This window comes from Moschus berezovskii, chromosome 19 (genome assembly GCF_049115385.1).
Source record: "Moschus berezovskii isolate FMDL1 chromosome 19, NW_MosBer_1.0, whole genome shotgun sequence".
NCBI classification, from domain to species: domain Eukaryota; kingdom Metazoa; phylum Chordata; class Mammalia; order Artiodactyla; family Moschidae; genus Moschus; species Moschus berezovskii.
The window spans coordinates 14,684,710-14,704,570 of NC_142478.1; the positions used below are offsets into that span (position 1 = coordinate 14,684,710).

A 19,861-nucleotide genomic window follows, 5' to 3' on the forward strand; every position below is an offset into this window, starting at 1 on the left:
ACAAGCACCTGTCTCTGGTTCATTATACATCCTCCCTGTGGCCCCACTGCAGTTCTAGGGGATAGACCGTGATGACTGCGCAAGCTCGCAAACTGCAATCTGCTCCTATGGCAGCCTAGCAAGTGTTTTGTCTCCCAGTAAATATCCATCTCCAGCCTGGGAGGTGTGATGGGCATGTCAGCTTTCTACCCTAGAGAAAGAGGAAAAAGTTAAAAGACCCACTACTCCTAGAAATTTCTTTTTATCTCCTCCAGAATTTCAAGCCTTTCCTTATATAGCCTGCCTACGAAATGGTCCCTAACCCCAACTCTGCATGTGTGTGTCTGGAATATTACTTTATACTAGTGGGATACTTACCACAGCATGCTCTTTAACTTAGAACATTGTTAGAAATTCAGAGACAGCCATAAATGTCCCATTTTAGCATTTTGGTAAGCATTGCTGTGTATGTTGACTGAGGAAGCAGGTTGCTGCTGCTGCTAAGTCACTTCAGTCGTGTCCGACTCTGCGACCCCATAGACGGAAGCCCACCAGGCTCTGCCATCCCTGGGATTCTCCAGGCAAGAACACTGGAGTGGGTTGCCATTTCCTTCTCCAGTGAATGAAAGTAAAAAATTGAAAGTGAAGTCACTCAGTCGTGTCCGACTCTTCACAGGTTATGCAACAGCAAACACCAGAAGTTTCTTAAATTAATTGGCAACAGATTATTCATACTCACTGTAAATGCTGGATCTCATTTTGCTTTTAATTTAGTAGACTGATGAGGGAGAGAAAAAGAGAGGTATTGTTCCAGAATTATGAAAATTGTAGATACAGTTTTATGAGGAGAAGAGTTGGGTAGGACTCAACAGTGTCATATATTTGGAATGCAGTCATTTTATAAAGGGACCACATGTTGATGTGACTCCAGAGCATGGAATATGGTCAGTGCACAGCCGTTGCAGAAGGTGAAGTTCTGGGCTTACTGTCAGGTAGGGCTTCATAATATTTAAAGGCATTCAGCAAAGGAAGTACTTGTTTTCCTGAATTAGAAAACTCTCTGTTCCCATGCTCTTCATTATTTTTTTTTCCTGTTGTTATTTTTTTAAAAGCTACTATTTTCTTTTCTTTTGTTTTTTTGGTGATGCTGTGTGACATGCAGGATCTTAGCGCCCTGACTAGGGATTGAACCCGCGACCCAAGCACTGGAAGCACAGAATCTTAACCACTGGGCCACTAGGAAAGTCCTTGTTTCTTTCTCTTTTAAAGAGTTTTTATTTATTTTTGGTTACACTGGGTCTTAGTTTCGGCGCCCAGGCTTTGTCCAGTTGCAGCGAGCGGAGGCTACTCTTCATTGCAGTGTGTGGGCTTCTCATTGCTTTGGCTTTTCTCGTTGTAAAGCACAGGCTCTAGATGCGTGGGCTTCAGTAGTTGCCACACTCAGATTTAGTATTTTCCGTGTGCAGCTCTAGGGTGTATGGGCTTCAACAGTTGCAGCTCCTGAGCCCTGGAGCCCTCGGGCTTCAGTAGTTGTGGAGCATGGGCTTAGTTGCTCTAAGGCATGTGGAATCTTCCTGGGCCAGGAATCAAACCCATGTCCCCTGCATTGGCAGGCTCAATAATATCCACTGAGCCACCAAGGAAGTTCCCCCCTTTTAAAATTAACTTTTTATTTTAAATAATTCCAAGTACTTTATGAAGAAATTAATTTGTTATTGAACTTGCTCAATTTTCCAAAATAATTTAATAAAGACATGCAGTAATATATATTAAACATTAGGCTAAAACTGAAACTCCAATACTTTGGCCACCTCATCCGACGAGTTGACTCACTGGAAAAGACTCTGATGCTGGGAAGGATTGGGGGCGGGAGGAGAAGGGGACGACAGAGAGTGAGATGGCTGGATGGCATCACCGACTCAATGGACATGAGTTTAAGTGAACTCCGGGAGTTGGTGATGGACAGGGAGGCCTGGCGTGCTGTGATTCATGGGGTCGCAAAGAGTCGGACACGACTGAGTGACTGAACTGAACTGAACTGAAAATACCATATAGCAAGTAAATATGATACTAAAAGCAATATATTATCTAAAAATGTGTAATATAAAGGAAGTCAATCTACTCAGTATTAAAAAACCACCTAAAAAATATACCCACCTCAATTCGAGCTCTTTTATTTAGCATTGGTTACATCAAGGCATATACTTGGCACATGGGGTTGCTGAGTTAATATTGAAAATGTTACTGTTCAGGGCATTTAGTTGACGTAAGAATTATTCATTCATTCTTTGATTTAGTAATATTTATTGGATTTACTACAAGTCAGATGCTGTTCTAGGCAGTGATGAGACAATCTTGTACATATTAGACAAAATTCTTCTTGTGATGAAACATTCTAGAGGGGGAATGAGTAATTAAGTTGATTCTAGCAAATGAGATAATAAATGAAATCCTCTGTTTAAAAATAAGCGGACCCTCTCCAGTATGGCTTACAGAAAACTCATGTCCTAAGAGAGTCTAGTCATATATCCTGGAGGATCCTCCTTTCAGAACAAATTGTCTTTGGTGGCTCATGTTTGATCTTCAGTTCAGTTCAGTTCAGTCACTCAGTCGTGTCCGACTCTCCGCGACCCCATGAATCACAGCACACCAGGCCTCCCTGTCCATCACCAACTCCCGGAGTTCACTCAAACTCATGTCCATCCAGTCGGTGATGCCATCCAGCCATCTCATTCTCCGTCATCCCCTTCTCCTCCCGCCCCCAATCCTTCCCAGCATCAGAGTCTTTTCCAGTGAGTCAACTCGTTGCATGAGGTGGCCAAAGTATTGGAGTTTCAGCTTTAGCATCAGTCCTTCCAATGAACACCCAGGATGGATCTCCTTTAGAATGGACTGGTTGGATCTCCTTGCCGTCCCAGGGACTCTCAAGAGTCTTCTCCAGCACCACAGTTCAAAAGCATCCATTCTTTGGTGATCAGCTTTCTTCACAGTCCAACTCTCACATCCATACATGACCACGGAAAAAACCATAGCCTTGACTAGACAGACCTTTGTTGGCAAAGTAATATCTCTGCTTTTTAATATACTGTCTAGGTTGGTCATAACTTTCCTTCCAAGGAGTAAGCGTCTTTTAATTTCATGGCTGCAATCAGTATCCACAGTGATTTTGGAGCCCCAAAAAATAAAGTCTGACACTGCTTCCACTGTTTCCCCATCTATTTCCCATGAAGTGATGGGACCAGATGCCATGATCTTTGTTTTCTGAATGTTGAGCTTCAAGCCAACCTTTTCACTCTCCTCTTTCACTTTCATCAAGAGGCTTTTTAGTTCCTCTTCACTTTCTGTTTGATCTTAGGATATGAAATTTGTATGTAGCCATGTTTGTTTTATTATAAAAATAAAAGGGCATTTTTGGTTTATTTTCAAAACCAAGTATTTACATGCCGCAGATACACGTGGAAGATGCCCTCTGTTCATCCTATGGCTTCTCATACACTCAGCACAGTGACATGTGTTCTAGAGAGTTCTCAGCCTCCAACCTCAGGCAGCAGAGATATCACTATTGTGCAAACTAGAGATTGAAATCTTATTTAAAAATAAAACAAGTATTACATTTTTTTAACACAAAGAGATTTAAAATGCAAACAATAAATGGCTCAGCATCTTCTTGCTCAGAAATAGAAATTTAAAACGTTAAAAATAAAAAAAAAGGGGGGGGGGAGGGGGACAGAACAGAATGAAAAAAATGACCCCCACCCAATTCCCCTCCAATGTAACCATAATTAAGAAGGGGTTGTTTTGTAATCCCTTTAGAAAAAAGTGTTTTTTATTCTTATCTGTGTGTGTGTGTGTGTGTGTGTGTGTGTGTGTGTGTGTGTGTACCTATACCTATACATTTACAGAATAGTAATGTGGTATGATTACAATTAGGGATTCCCTCATGGCTCAGATGGTAAAGAGTCTGCCTGCAATGGGGGAGACCAGAGTTCGATCCCTAGGTTGGGAAGATTCCCTGGAGAAGGAAATGGCAACCCACTCCAGTATTCTTGCCCGGAAAATTCTATGGATGGAGAAGCCTGGTGGGCTACAGTCCATGGGGGTCGCAAAGAGTCTAGACACAACTGAGAGACTTCACCTCATGATTACAATAAGAAATACATAATACATATTCCTGGCACAGAGCTCCTAAAACACTTGGATTTCTGAAGTGAAGAGAATTGGAAAGGTGTCTTTTGTTATGCTAATCAGGAGACTTCTGGAAAGCCCCTAGTTAACCTGAGACTGGGGTTGGTTGCCAGGGTATAAGAGATTGGAAGGTTGGATCTCTTGGGGTGGGGAGTGGGGCTGGAGTTCAGTCATTAAACTCGCCAGTCGATTCAGTCACCAATGAATTGGTTCATTGAACTATTTGGTTCAGTCACCAAGGCCAATGTTTAAATCAGTCATGCTTTGTAATGGAGCCTGCACAGAAAACTAAAGGATGGGTTCTGAGAGCTTCTGAATTGGTGAGCACTGGACGTGATGAGAGAGGAGCTCCACTCCCTTTCCCCACTCCTTGCCCTCTGGTGGTTCCTGAGTTATGGTCTTTTATAATACAAAATAATTATATAGTATAATATAAAGCAGTAATGTGGTGAGTAAGTTGGTTTCCTGAGTTCTATGAGCTGCTCCAGCAAATTAATCAAACTAGACTGGACTGGTCATTGGAAGCTCTGATTTAAAACCAGTCAGTCAGAAGCACAGGTGACAACCTTGACTTTTGATTGACATCTGAAATGGGGACAGTCTTATGGTCCTGAATCCTTAACCTGGGGAATCTGATGCTATTTCTGGGTAGATTGTGTCAGAACTCTGTTGAATTGTAGGATGCTGTGGCAGCAAGCATGGGGACACTCAGGCCACCTAGAAGTGTGGAGTATGTGTGTTGGAGGAGGTGGCTGGAAGCTTCTTGGAATGACAATGCCTAAGCTGAGTCGCTAAAATAAATGGGAGTTCCCTGGGTCATGGAAGGCAGAAAGACATTCCAGGCCAAAGAGCAAAGAGGTAAGAAACAGCATGAGTGCAGGGAATCACAAGTGGTTTGGTGCTGTCAGAATATAAATTTTGAAGCGTAAATGAGATGGACGGAGACATGTTCATGGAGGGCTTCGCACTTCATGCAGAGGAACTGGGAATTCCCCTTTAAGTCAAAGGATATGCGTGTCTTTATATATCAATTAAAAACTCTCTATTTACCCAGAACCTTAGTCAGCTGTATCACCAGTGGTTATCAGAGCCCACTGCATGGTGAATGATTTCAAATCCATCATCACTGTCAGGAAAACAGCTAAGAAGATGGCCTGCAGCATCTTTGGATACTTAAGATATCTCATCACTGTCATCACCATCATTTTATAAAATGTGGGAATATACTCAATCCACGTAAAATGTATTGCCTGGGTTTGGGTTAAAAGAACAGGATAGTCGTAGTCTGGCAATTTGATCTAATGAGTCATAGTTGATACTTATTTTACTTTGACTTCTGAGTCTTTTTCCTTCTGATGTTCCATGTGTTTTTTGTAATGCTGGAGAAAAACCATTAGTGATCCCAGTATAAGACTGGCAAAAGGCACTGAAAAGAAAAAATTTAAAAGAAGAGGAATCCAAATGGGAATACTTCATTCATTTACTAGAAATAGAAATTGGTTCTAAGCATAAGATAGAGTCTAGAAATAAACATTGTGGGAAAGGTGCATTTTTATAGAAAGGAAGGCAGAGTTCCCTATTGATCTCCCCGCAACTCATTTGTTTATTCACTTTTATTTATTTTTCTCCACGCATCAAATTTACTCCTGAATCATCCATGGTGGGACTCTAGGAAACTGCATTAAATATGTTACTATAGTTTACCTTTGTCATCTGTGATGTTTTATTTAGCCGAATCTTTTTTTTTTTTTCCCTCTGCTCCCTGTACAACACAGAAGACCATATGCCATTGTCCCTGCCAGGGAGCAGAGGTTTCCCTGGTCTGTAGCTGTGTCTGTGTTGATGCCACAGAGGAGCAGTGGTCCAGTGCCATCTTTTATTGATAGGGCCAGCAAAGGAGAAATCTAATGAAATTATCAAAGCTTTGAATTAATTATGAACTTGAATAGGAGAGCTAAGCTCTCTGGAGCCAGGGATCTCATTACCCATGCACTCTCATTGCATTCTTTTCTGGAGCAGAAGGCATTTTTCAGCTACATCTCTTAGCTTGGCTTTGGACCTTATTCAAACTTGGCTAAACTGACATCCTCTTCCTACTACAATGTGGCTGCTAATGTCCGTGATGATTAATTTAATTTAATTCTGCTCTGGATCTACGGGAGATGTCAATGGGTTTTCTCTACCCCTCCTTCTGCCTTTTATTATTTTTTATTTCTCTCCTTTTCTCCCCCATCAAATTGGATATTATACGAGTTTTTATCTTTTTGGAGTCACGTGAGAAGCTCTCAGAAATTCAGGTATAGTTTCATGGAATATAGTGATTGATTTAAAGCTAAGAACTTTAGTGTATCTACTATGTATTCCCAGGATATTTAGGTAAGCAGAAAGTCAAATATTTCTTCTTCAAATTTTGAACACCAAGTGGAAGTTTTTCTTGCCTGTTTTTACTTTAGAATTAATGGTGTAGCAATAACTTCCATGGGCTTAACAACTAGTTGTTCATATTTCTAATGTGTGTTGCATTGAGAACTGCAGATCTCACTTTGAGTGTAGCTCATAGGACTTAGGCTTTCTGATGAAGAGTAGTTCATGTTTGTTTGCTTTACAATTCTGGTATTCCTTTTCCCAATAATTTGAATTTTCCTCCTTTCTTTTCTTTCCTTTTGCTTCTTTTTTGGGTGAATAAATCAACCTGTGATTGTTTTAAGTGTCAAGTAGCAAAATCAATAACAACAAGGCTTTGATTTGCTATTGGTGATGGTTTTTTAGTACTGTCATATAGGATCAAAGCATCTCATGGCAATCTTTTTTGCTTGCTTATCTTAGTAAATGATAGGCCATTGGCAATTATTGTAAGCGGTGACTAACTTTGCTTTACAGAGTCAGTGTTTTAAGGTGTTGAATATTGAGGGGATGGGAGAATGATAGTTTTTGCTTTTCCTTTTCCTATTTACTTTCAGTGAGTTTTTTCCCCCCATTTATTTTCTCTATAGGCAGCTGCAATATTTAATTCAGCCTTTGGAAGTTTTTTGGTAAGTAAACATGATTTAATTTTTCTTTTATAACTTTTGTTGTGATGTTTGTATGAAAGATTTAGTGAAAATTAGACATTATTTTTTTTAATTTGGTTAAATATAAAATCTTGAATCCTGTAATGTATCATTCGCCACACTGTAAAGAAAATTAGTTAATAAAGAAAAGAAATGTTCACTTACAATATAATTTGGAGGCTTGGGTTTAATATTCCATTTAATGGATTCAAGGAATCAATTAAAACACTATGTGTCTCCTTATAGAGGTTATGTCAATATATTGATCATTTAATGAGGTCTTTTAGATTATTGTTATTTTGTATCAGTGGGACTGAGGATTTTGAAAAGGAAACATGACCCAGCTGGTCAGAAAGGGAATGCTAATTTACTTGTGGACATGTCATTTATTTTGTACATTTCACTGTCAAAGAATCTACTGTCTTAGATACTTCTGAGAAATCTGTGAAAATTTGAAATGAGGAAATAACTTATGAGTAATTTGGAAGAAAATACAGTATTTTTGACATGTGAACTATAAATTGTATATAAAAAGATTGAAATAGTTCATTTTTCATAAGAAGAACTATTATAAGGACAATCCTGTTTTAGCATTTTTTAACCATTATCTCTGAAACAGATGATATAACAAAGGCTTGGTTTGTGTTATGGAGACTGAGAAAGAAGCTGGGTTTTCTGTCAGTTGAGGGTTTTATTTATACCCTCCCTAAAACTTTGCTCAAAATTCATGAAAACAAATTAGAATGTTGTACTTTTAGATATGTAGCTCATTAACAGGTATGTGGTGCAGTGATTTACAAAAAATTGAGAATGGAATCAGTGAGGTAGACAAACTGGTTCATGAGTCTAGGCCAAATATCAATTACCTCTGTTTAAAATGTTCTTTATGTCACTCGTTATTTTATGTTTTTAAATGTAGTTAAAACTTTAAAACATATTGTTCCGTGGTGTTAATTCTGCACAGTCCTGTATAACTTGTAATGGCCCAGTGTCACAGAGCTTCTAGTGATGGACCTTCTGCGAAATACATGCTTAGATTCTACCTTATTTTTAAAGAAGTGGTAATGTTATTCTACATGGTGTATTCTTATTTTTGGGTTTTAGAAGAGAGATAATAGAGTCTACTTAATGAAAACAATCTCTGGAGCCACTTATTTTAGATTCAGTAATATTTTGTGGTCATTATTTCACGTATCCAAGTATTACTTTCTGAACGGTGTCATAATTGATAACATACTGTCTGTAAGATATGTCCTTGTTGGAAGCCAGTTTTTTGACTGGCTATGGTCGGGTTCATATATATCCACTATCAAAACATGGCTTCTTAAGCTGGATCCTTTACTCTTTAAAATGCCTAGTGTAAGTGAGAAAATAACTTTAAGACAATTGTCTGAGTAACTAAAGCAAAATACAGTCCCTCCGTTGGAGGACAAGCTCACTAAGTACAGTCTGAGCTGTGCATTGACTGTATGAACAATAAATGTATCATGACATTTGTTCTACCAGATCAGATTCTTCCGTAAAATCCAATGAAGTCAAACTTGTTCTAGGGATTCTTTTGGATTTCTGTTATGCTTTTTCATTTTTAAAAAGTCATGCATTCTCACTCCTTAGTCTTTTGCTCTTTTTCGTCTCTTCGCCTTTTTACATGAATGAGTCAATCAGAAGTATTTATTGATCTCTTACCCACAGAGGTAGTTTACTGAAGCTGTAGAGTTGCATAAAAGTGTGACATCATCCCACTCTTCTATGAAGGTAGCACAGAAGAAGAAATACAAAAAGCTAAGAAAGCAAACAAAAGATGTTACTAGATGATATATGATTGTCAGATGTGAACTCTGGGTTGAAAGGTTGAAGAGAAACAATTTTGCTGTTGGACCTTGAAATGTGGTAGGACTTAGCTAGTAAAGAAGAAAGGAGAGGAAAGGGTGTGAGGAGTGGCAGAGAGGCAGAAGCGATTCCATTTTTTTCCTTTCCTTCCTTTTTCTTTCCCAAAGCTGAAAATTACCAGAAGGGTTGAGAATAAAAGTTAGGATTGGAGATGTTTTGTTCCAGTGTTATACTAGAAATAATTCTAGTTTCACTTGTTTGTTCTCCTCCATAGTTACAAACAAACCTTATGAACTGTATGCAAGTCTGAACTAAATCAGTTAGTTAGATTCAGCTTATTTACCTGATAAAAAGATAATAGTGACTTGGACAAGATAAAAGTTTATTTCTCTATTATGTAAAATTTGGAAGGAGGCTTTTCAAGTGTGGTATGGGAACTTCATGGTCAGAAAGAGCTTCCTCCTCCAGGATCCATAGCCTCATGGTCCAAGATAGCTATTGGAGCTCCAGCCTGAATAGCAAGGGCTTTACCTTGGGAAAGCACAAAAGCACTCTCCTCAAACCTGAGTCTGCTTTCTTTAAACAGCATTCCTGGAATTCCAACATCATACTTGTAGTACTGTCTTATTGTAGAACTTAGCCTTATGGTCCTACCTAGCCATTGGAGAGGTTGGGACATGTGGCAATTTGCTAAGGGCTATAAATTGGATTTCTTTAACTAAGAAAAAATAATGTACAAGAGATAGCTAGTCCTTTCTGCAAAAGAGCAGTGTACAACAATTGTCCGTGTTTCAATAAAGAGATTAAGCTCTATTGAATAATATGAGATGGCTTCAGGGAGAAGTTGGTGTTTGAGTTGGGCTTTGGAAAAGGACTTATTTTAGAGGAAGAAAATTCCAAACTATAACCTTCATGTTTTATTTTGTTACTCCTAAAGGGTGGTATTTGTTATAGTGGTTTTTAGAATATTTTCTTACATATGAAAAGCATCCATCTACCCTTAAAATTTAGGATTACGGATAGCAGCATGTATTTTTGAGTTAGACGGTCTGGATTTTAAATCCTTACTTGACTGAATACTATTCTAACCACAAAACCTTCCCTATATATAAAATGAGGTAATGATAAACTGTACAGTTGCGGTAAGGATTAAATGGGATAATCTATATAAAATACTTGAATGATGTAGTAGACATAACTGGTCTAGGTTTTGTCCAAGTTCTACCGTGGATTGTTGGTGCATGACCATGGACATTCATAAAATGAAAAAATAGGTTATCTGTGACCAAGTCCTGTAATTCTGAAATACTGACTCAGTGACTATTCTCTGGTTTTGAGTGACTGTTTCTTTTGTATTTGCAACATAGAGTCTGAGAAGGCTATTTCCTTCAGATTACATTAAAACTTTGAATGAAAGGCTTTTATAAGATGAATTATTGAAGAAAGAACTCTTTGGGCATCCTTATTGATTATCAGATATTGTGTAAACACGCTTAGAAGCTTGTCATGTCTGACTGTTTTCTACCCTTTAGACTGTAGCCCACGAGGCTTCCCTGTCCATGGGATTTTCCAGGCAAGAATACTGGAGAGGGCAACCATTCCCTTCTCTAGGGGATCTTCCCGACCCAGGGATTGAACTAGCATCTCCTGTGTCTCCTGCTTTGCAGGCAGATTCTTTACCTACTGAGCCATCAGGGAAGCCCTTCAGACATCTAGATATACCAAATAAACTACTATACATGTTTATTATAGCTAGTCTAATAATGTCCCAGGTCTAATTAAAACACTGTTTTTAAAGAACTAATTGTTACAGAAAACTTTGTTTTTAAAATATAGCTAGGCTGGTAATAACTAATGATAGATGAATTCAATTTACATAAATTTCAGACCAAGAGAATATTTTAAAATTGTGCCACAGAGGATTACTTTAAGTTGAGAAGTTAATGTTATTATCTACTCCCCTCATTTAAATTGTTTGGTTTACAATAATTGTGGAGCATAATAAGTGTACTGAGATTTCCCTCTTGATGAGACTTTAATAAAATTTGATCGTTAACCACCCTGAATAATGAAAATGTTATGAAATTTTATATGTGTATATGTAAATATATTTCTTTGTCAATCCGTGTATTTCAAGTCCAACCATTTCATATATTACTTCCTCTTCAAAAGAAATATTAAAAAAATAGATTTAGATATTGGCAACTTTTTGAAAAATTCCAGTTAAAGAATAATTTCTTTAAAAGAGTTGGCTGTGTTGAAAAAAAAGATCACATGATTTGCTAAACCATTAGCATTTTTGGTTTGGAGGCTACTTTCAGTGTTTCCATGTTTTCAAAAATTAGAAGTTAAAGTTTAAAAGGAAAAAGTAGAAGCCTTTCTTTTTAGATCCCTCAGTCGATTTTATTAGTTTTGGTAGCTCCTAATCTTAAAGGGAAATCCTGCTGCTGCTGCTGCTAAGCCACTTCAGTCGTGTCCGACTCTGTGCGACCCCATAAATGGCAACCCACCAGGCTCTTCCGTCCCTGGGATTCTCCAGGCAAGAGCTTTGGAGTGAGTTGCCATTTCCTTCTCCAATGCATGCAAACATGCTAAGCCTCTTCAGTCGTGTCCGACCCTGTGCGACCCCATGGACAGCAGCCCACCAGGCTTCTCCGTCCACGGGATTCTCTAGGCAAGAATACTGGAGTAGGTGGCCATTTCCTTCTCCAAAGGGAAACCCTAGTGAGTAACAAAGTCAATATGCCAAACTGAGTTTCTAACAAGTTTCTTATACAACATTATAGCAATTCATGGCAACATGAATGTAAGGAGTTCTGAAATAGCAGCAAAGAGTCCTAAACAAAATTAAGTCGCTTTTGTGAATTGATAACACCGGGTCGGACACGACTGAGCGACTTCACGTTCACTTTTCACTTTCACACATTGGAGAAGGAAATGGCAACCCACTCCAGTGTTCTTGCCTGGAGAATCCCAGGGAAGGGGGAGCCTGGTGGGCTTCCGTCTATGGGGTCACACAGAGTCGGACACGACTGAAGTGACTTAGCAGCAGCAGCAGTCTAATAAAGATCTTTAAGATCTACACTATATACTTTCTAAATCTCATTTAAAATATCAGGAAATAGGTTTCTTTTACATAATTCTCCTTTGAAATAGCCATTGCTGTAACCAGCAGAAGCTATTCTAAGACAAATAATTGTATTTCTTTTTATGCTAGACCATGGGTTAAAAAAAAACTGCTTACCTTGAGCTAAAGAACTAACCAGCACATATTCTTCTTCCCTTACCCAACTGTTCTGTCTTCCCTCTTTGCTTTGGTTAATTGGTTATGATTGCCCATCCTTGTAGAAAAATTTAAGAATTAACTGATACTGTTATTATAGTTGCCTAAAGAAAAAAGTCTCAAACATAAATGCTGTGTTTTAATAGCATGGAATACATGTTTATCACCTTAATTTTTCCTTTCTTGTACAAAAATGTGCTCAGCCACACACCAGATGATTAGAGAGGAAGCACATTAACTTTGTTACTCATTGAGTGTTGCTTTTTAAAAACATTGCTTTTTAAAAATCAGATCAAGAACCTCAAATATTAGTGAAGAAGGTTAAGAGTGGTACCATTAAGTGGTACTTAATTGTTAACTTGGTTTTCCTTTCACCTAAATCTAGGATGTCGATTTTTAACTTAGTTTATGTTTATGGAATACTCATTTTGTGCAATACTGAAAGCTATGGCTGATTTTTTTCCTTAATTTTTTTTATAAAATTTTAAGCAACCCAAGTCATTCAGATGAGATCTTAGTTTCTCCCCCAAAATTCATGACTTGTTTATAATGCACAATACTGAATAATGCAAGCAACTGAATTTTTGAGCAGTAGTCAATTCAGGTCAGTCACTCAGTCAATTCAGTTCAGTCACTCAGTCGTGTCCAACTCTTTGCGACTCCATGGACTGCAGCGCGCCAGGCTTCCCTATCCATCACCAACTCCCAGAACTTGCTCAAACTCATGTCCATCGAATCAGTGATGCCATCCAACCATCTCATCTCTGTCGTCCCCTTCTCTTCATGCTTTCAATCTTTCCCAGCATCAGGGTCTTTTCCAATGAATCAGTTCTTCCCATCAGGTGGCCAAAGTATTAGAGTTTCAGCCTGAGCATCAGACCTTCCAATAAGTGTTCAGGACTGATTTCCTTTAGGATTGACTGGTTTGGTCTCCTTACAGTCCAAGGGACTCTCGGGTCTTCTCCAACGCCACAGTTCAAAAGCATCCATACTTCAGTGCTCAGCTTTCTTCACAGTCTAACTCTCACATCCATACATGACTACTGGATGTAAGTACTACCTTACAGGATGCTATTTCAAGTTTATCATTTTATGCCTATGGACTTGATAAAACCCATCCTGGGCTTTAAATAACTTTACATAACCCATCCTGGGCTTTAAAATAACTTATGAATTATATTTAGACATTAGGAAGCTGGTTTCTACCTTTATAAAGCAAAATCCATCATGATGCCATGTGTTTCATTTGTTTACCTCCTGGAGTAAATGGACACGATGAAGCTAGATTTCTGAGACTCGACTACTTTCTCTATAAAAAGTACCATTGGTTCAATTAGCAGTATGGCACAAAATAAGAAAATAACGTATAAAATTAACCCATGTATACTCAGAGTCAGTTAGATTCAAGGAACTTTTCTAGATACTGAAGCAAATAAATAAAGCATAAATATGTGCAAAATAAGTAACAATAAATTAAGACAAGAAGGAAGACGTGACTTGCTTTCAAGACAATATTTTCCAAGTTTCAGGCACCTTTATGACTTGACATGTCAACATATTATTTGTATTATCAATTAAATAAAGCTGACTTTTAAAATTTAAATTTACTTTAAAGCAAAAATCTACATCAGCTTGGCAAATAAAAACTAATCTTGTTGTGAACAGAAAACAGCTACTAGAAATTTGTACTCCACTGCCTACACAAGACTATGAGTCCAATGGCCTGTTCTGCTTTTGATAAGAAATAAAATTAGCACAAGTACCAAACCAAGAACTGTCTCTTCCCACAATCTGAACAACTGAAAAAGATTTTTTATAAAGAAAGTTTTATCACTAATTCTCTGTGCATTGTTTAAGTCATCTCACTTTGACTTCCACTTTGAGCAACGCTTTCCTAAGACCGTGGAAGCACTGTCCCTCGGGTCATTTCTCAATCACTTCAGCAGAGAGGTGACTTAAAACCATCTGGGGAGGTCAGATGAGCGAATGAGCAGAATCAGGGACTCTGGCAACATGACCGTGTTCATGTTTGTCTCATTATAATATTTCCTACCTGAGCCTCGTCTAGAAAACACAGGCAGTGTGCCTGTGTGCCAAGCTTGTCTGTTGGGGTGAAAGTGTGCTATGTTGCTTGAGTCAGGAAAACCCTGTGATAGCTGTATTTGCATTCGTTTCTCAAACAAACTTTTATCTGAAGCACAGTCATTGTAAATAAAAAATGGTCTTTGTTACTTCATAAAAATGTATAGCATCCTTACCTACTCCATTATAGCAGTATAATGCTCTGTGCAGTCTGACAGGACTTGTGTAGCAAGTAAATGCATTAGTCACAGTGACCATTTTTCTTGCAAATTTGTGACATAGATTTAATTATAGGAATGACCAGCAACTTACAAATCTAATTTTGGTGGAGGCTGAGGCAACTTTTTTTTTTTTTTTTTAATAATGATGGATTTTTTTTAAAGCAATGATTTCATTACTATTTAAAGAAATCTACTGGTGTAGAACTAGCCAATTTACTGAAGTTATTTTATTACCCTTTAACAAATGCCATGTACTTTCAGTTTTATTTTTATTAATTGTTAAAATGTCACCATTTCCAAACTGGAAAAGTATTTGCTGCTGTATAGATTTAGGTAAACATAAATAAATATAAATTCGGTGGGGGAGGGACAGGATATTAGTAAAGGGCCCTTGAGAAACAGGATCTTAGTAGTTGGTTAAAAGCGGGACTATCTCCTTGATTTTAATTCAGCCTAACTACAGAACTGTTTAGTCTATAGCCATTAGTAGGAGATACCCACTAACTATTAGTATTAAATGATGATAATGTGGTAGATAGTTCTAATTTCTTTGTTTTTGTTTCTCCAAGCTAAAATTTTACCATGATTAACTTGGTTATTAGTTATTAAGCTAATATTTGGGGGATCTGTGGATGATAGTGTGGCGAGTCAAACAGTTAAGTTTTCTGTCCTCATCAGCATTACAGATTCTTAAGGTGAGAATATCAAGTCCCAAGACAGGGCAAGGGGATGAGGTAATAATTTTCCATTCTTCATATACCTCTTTGACTCAGATCTCACTGCCTTGCCACAACAAATCTGCACATGGGCAAAGAAGCAGAGGACATCTGAGGATGCATAAACTGTTTAAACTTGTGGATTCTACCAACCAAAAAGAACCTTCTCTTTAACTACTGGTCTTTAGGATGACAGCAAAGTTACGTATCTAAGCTCCATTGTGGACTCAGGTTTCCAAGTAAGCATTTAGCACTTTTAGAAATCAATGTGTTGTTAGAAATGGTAGAATGTCATTGGAAATTAAGAAATCAAACTTTTTTTAAAGCTCAATTCACTGCATGTCATTGTGTGACCTTATATCAGTTTTATTAATGCAAATTAATAAGTAGTGGACTTCCTACTGTGTGCTAGGCTCTGGACTAGGTTTTAGAACTAACTAAATTGATCTAACTAAATGCACTGTCTTGGCATCAAGAAGTGTAAAATTCCTGGATTTAAATGGTATCGTAGTGTGTTTCTCAAGGCAACCTGATTTTTAATCACCCCTAAATGATAATTTGGCCCCATGGAGTTTAAAGACCACTTATTTTAACTATAAAACTTCAAATAGAAGATTAGCACTTCTAAATACTAAAAAAAGCTCTTTTTTTTTTTTAATGGCAGCTTCTAAGGACACTGGATTTTGTTTGGTTATCTGCCAATGTAGGTGTTTTTAAAAAGTAGCATATCAGATTCTAGATTGTTTCTAAGTATATCAGAAGCTGATTTAGAAAAGTACCTTACAATATATAACTTATTCTGTGGGAACATTGTGTTAAAAACTAGCTTCTTAAAAACTACTATAATTGTAGTATAGTTAGCCCTCAGTATCCTTACCTTCCACATCCAAAAATTCAACCAAATGAGATAAAAAATATTCAGGGGAAAAAAAAAGATTCCAGGAAGTTCCAAACAGGAAAACAAATTTGCTGTATCCGCAACTATTTATATAACATTTACATTGTAACAAGGATTTTATGTAATCTAGAGATGCATTGGGCTTCCCTCATAGCTCAGTTGGTAAATAATCTGCCTACAGTGCAGGAGACCCGGGTTGGATTCTTGGGTCAGGAAAATCCCCTGGAGAAGGACATGGCAACCCACTCCAGTATTCTTGCCTGGAGAATCCCATGGACAGAGGAGCCTGGCGGGCTGCAGCCCACGGGGTCGCAAGAGTCGGATACGCCTTAGCAACCAGAAAGAGAGAGAGAGAGATTAATTAAAGTACATGGGAGGATATACATAGGTTACATGCAAATACTGCATCATTTCATAGAAGGGACTTGAGTGTCTGTGGATTTCAGCATCCATGGGGTTTCTGGAACCAATTACCTGCAGATACCGAGGGGTGACTGTGTATGTTTAATATATGAAGTCACCAAATCATTTTCCAAGTGATTACACCATTTTACATTTCTACTAGGAATGCTTGAGGAATCTAGTTGCTTTATTTGCTGGCCAGATCCCCTGGAGAAGGGAATGACTACCCTCTCCAGTATTCTTGCCTGGAAAATTCCATGGACAGAGCCTGGTGGGCTGCAGTCCATGCGGTCACAAAGAATTGGACATGACTGACTCGATGGACATGAGTTTGAGTAAACTCCGGGAGTTGGTGATGGACAGGGAGGCCTGGCGTGCTGTGATTCATGGGGTCGCGGAGAGTCGGACACGACTGGGCAACTGAACTGAACTGAGTGACTAACACTAACTTGTTATAGGTGTTTAGTGATGTATCTTTTTAGCTTTAATTTGTGTTTCCCCACTGGAAAAGACTCTGATGCTGGAAAAGGTTGGGGGCAGGAGGAGACGGGGACGACAGAGAATGAGATGGCTGGATGGCATCACCGACTCTGTGGACATGAGTTTGAGTGAACTCCAGGAGTTGGTGATGGACAGGGAGGCCTGGCGTGCTGTGATTCATGGGGTCGCGGAGAGTCGGACACGACTGAGTGACTGAACTGAACTGAACTGAATGGCAAATGATGTTGGGTAACTTTTTATGTGCTTGTTTGCCATCTGTGGGGCTTCCCAGGTGGCACTAGTGGTAAAGAACCTGCGTGCCGGTGCAGGAGACATAAGAGAGGCCGGTTCTATCCCTGGGTCAGGAAGATCCCCTGGAGGAGGGCACGGCAACCCACTCCAGTATTCTTGCCTGGAGAATCCCATGGACAGAGGAACCTGGTGGGCTACAGTCCATAGGGTCGAACAGAGTTGGACACGACTGAAGCAACTTAGCACGCACACATTACCAGATATATCTGGTGTCTGTGAAGATATATCACAGATATATCTGTGGTATACATCTGTGAAGATACATCTGTGTATCTTCTTGAGAGTGTCTGTTCAAATCTCTTGTCCATTTTTTTATGGAGTTGTTTTCTTATAATTGGATTGTGAATTTTTAAATATGTTTTTAACATTAGTCATTTATCAGATATATGTTTTGCGAGTGTTTTCAGTCTATAGCTTGTCGTTTCATTTTCTTAACAGTGTCTTTCAAAGAGCAGAAGTTTTAAATTTTAATTAAATCCATTTATTTTTCTTTTATGGCTCATGGTTTTTGTGTTCTCTAAGAAATTCCTGTTAAGCTCAAAATCACAAAATTCTACTTAGCAGTAGCAGCAGCAAGAAATTCTTGTTAAGCTCAAAATCACAAAATTCTTTGTCTATGTTTTCTTCTAGATGTTTTCTAACTTTTGCTTTTTACATTTGAGGTCTATGATTCATTTTGAGTTAATGTTCGCATATGATGCTGTGTGTGATTTGGGATTAATTATTTTGTATATGATTGTGGAAGTTTAAAGTTCTGTCTAAGTTTATATCTGTCAGATGTGTCCACCTTTCTCTTTATGGATTTTTCCATAGTCTTTATACTTATAAAGCCCTTTCCTAATCACGTCAGATAAAATTTCACATTTCTCATATTTATTTTTGGCTTTATAGTCAAAATGCATATATATGTTTAAAAGTAAAGCTTGTTGTTTCAGGGTTCAATAAATACAAACAACAGTTTGACAGTATTTTACCTGATTAAGATACCATCGGTCAAAGAGGTCAGTTTCTGATGTGACTGTCCCTACCGTTGTTTTTTCCCCATGTGGGTCCATCTTTGTACTGACACTCTCATATCTACATAGTGACATATATGCTTGTCCCTGAAAATAATTAAATCAGTATTCATGACTGTTAAAAATTATTTCTCTGTCTTAGGATATTACCCATGACATTAATATAATTACCTAAGGTAAAAGTATTGTTTTGAAGTATAAATTGGAGACGTACATAGCAGAGTGATTGAAAATTATAGAAACCTCCTTTTGATCTCTATCAATTTAATTTGCAAATATTCAGAAACATTAACAGCAAAGTGTTTCTACCTGGAGGATTATTGAGTAAGGCGAATAGCACTCTTAGAGTTTTAAATAATAGAAGACTTGAAAGAAATAAAATGTATGATTTAAAAAACCTTGATCAATTTGATTTTAACTTTTCTTGAACAGGCTGTAGTCATCAGGGAACAAGATCTCTTCATGATAAGAACATGGCTCTTGGAAATTAAAGGCAAAATGTCACAGATCTCCAGACTCATGAATATTGATTCATATTTTACATGTCCACTGATGGTCATACTCTGAGTTTACAGTTTATACATCTTCATTTTCAAGAATCACATACTTGTTTACTTTTCCTGGGTAGTTTTTTCTGTGATGTTTCTAGCAAATAGGGTAGTTAAATTAAAGATGCCCACTGTATTTATAGTTTTACCCTAACAGTGCTTGGTCTAGTGGTCAGTGTTTTTTACTACTCAGGCAATAATCTTACAAGTAATTCTTTTCTCAAGTGTTTCTAGGTTTTCATTTGAAGGCTTGTGTTCTTCTTTTTATCCATTCACTTAGGGTAATGTTTAACATTATTGTGCTTCTGGTTATTCTCAGGAGCCCAGGCGATGCAGCTCACCCTCTTTCTCCCCATCCTCTGTGTCACCTGAAATAAGCTGTCCTTACGTACTGCTTTCGTAGGCACTCCTGTGCCTCGGTGCCTTCAGTGGCTCTCACCTGCCCACCAGCCAGCTGCCATTCTGGAGTTCGCTCAGTGCAACCCCTCGCGCCCTCTCTCTGGCATCCTCTTTCATTCCCGTATTAACTGTTGATTCACTCTTCTCCCTCTCCTCTAACATCTGGGGCTCCCACCTCTTTGCTTATACTATTCTCATCCTTTCCGTATCTTATCCATCTCTCAAAAGCTATCTGACCCTTCCAGCAAGTTCTCTAACTTTCCTTTTATGGTTATTTAGCTCTTGGGATTTAACTTTTATGGAATTTAGCTCTTGGGACTTTCCATCCATATTGTAACTGGTTGATATAGTTACAGTTAAAATTCTGATCTTTTCCCCACCTTTGGCTTTGCCTGTGGTCCTGTTCTTATTATTTTTTCTAAAATACTTCTCTTCTTATGATTACAATTGTTTATTATTT

At 38.1% G+C, this 19,861-nt stretch overlaps 1 protein-coding gene across 12 annotated transcripts in view; it reads left to right on the forward strand.

Moving 5' to 3' along the window:
• The window catches only part of SLC10A7 (solute carrier family 10 member 7), a 311,758-nt gene that overhangs the window by 102,410 nt on the left and 189,487 nt on the right, over window positions 1-19,861 (forward strand). For 10 of the 12 annotated variants that reach the window (XR_016035306.1, XM_055405228.2, XM_088827985.1 and 7 more), the window contains one exon: window positions 7,158-7,196. Coding sequence is in view for 5 of the 12 variants with exons in the window: in XM_055405228.2 (XP_055261203.1) it covers window positions 7,158-7,196 (39 nt within the window). In the remaining 7 variants the exon portion in view is untranslated. Of the gene's footprint in view, window positions 1-4,844; window positions 4,916-7,157; window positions 7,197-18,886; window positions 18,902-19,861 lie in introns of those variants that run through there. The other 2 variants (XM_088827989.1, XM_088827993.1) reach the window with 2 other exon arrangements.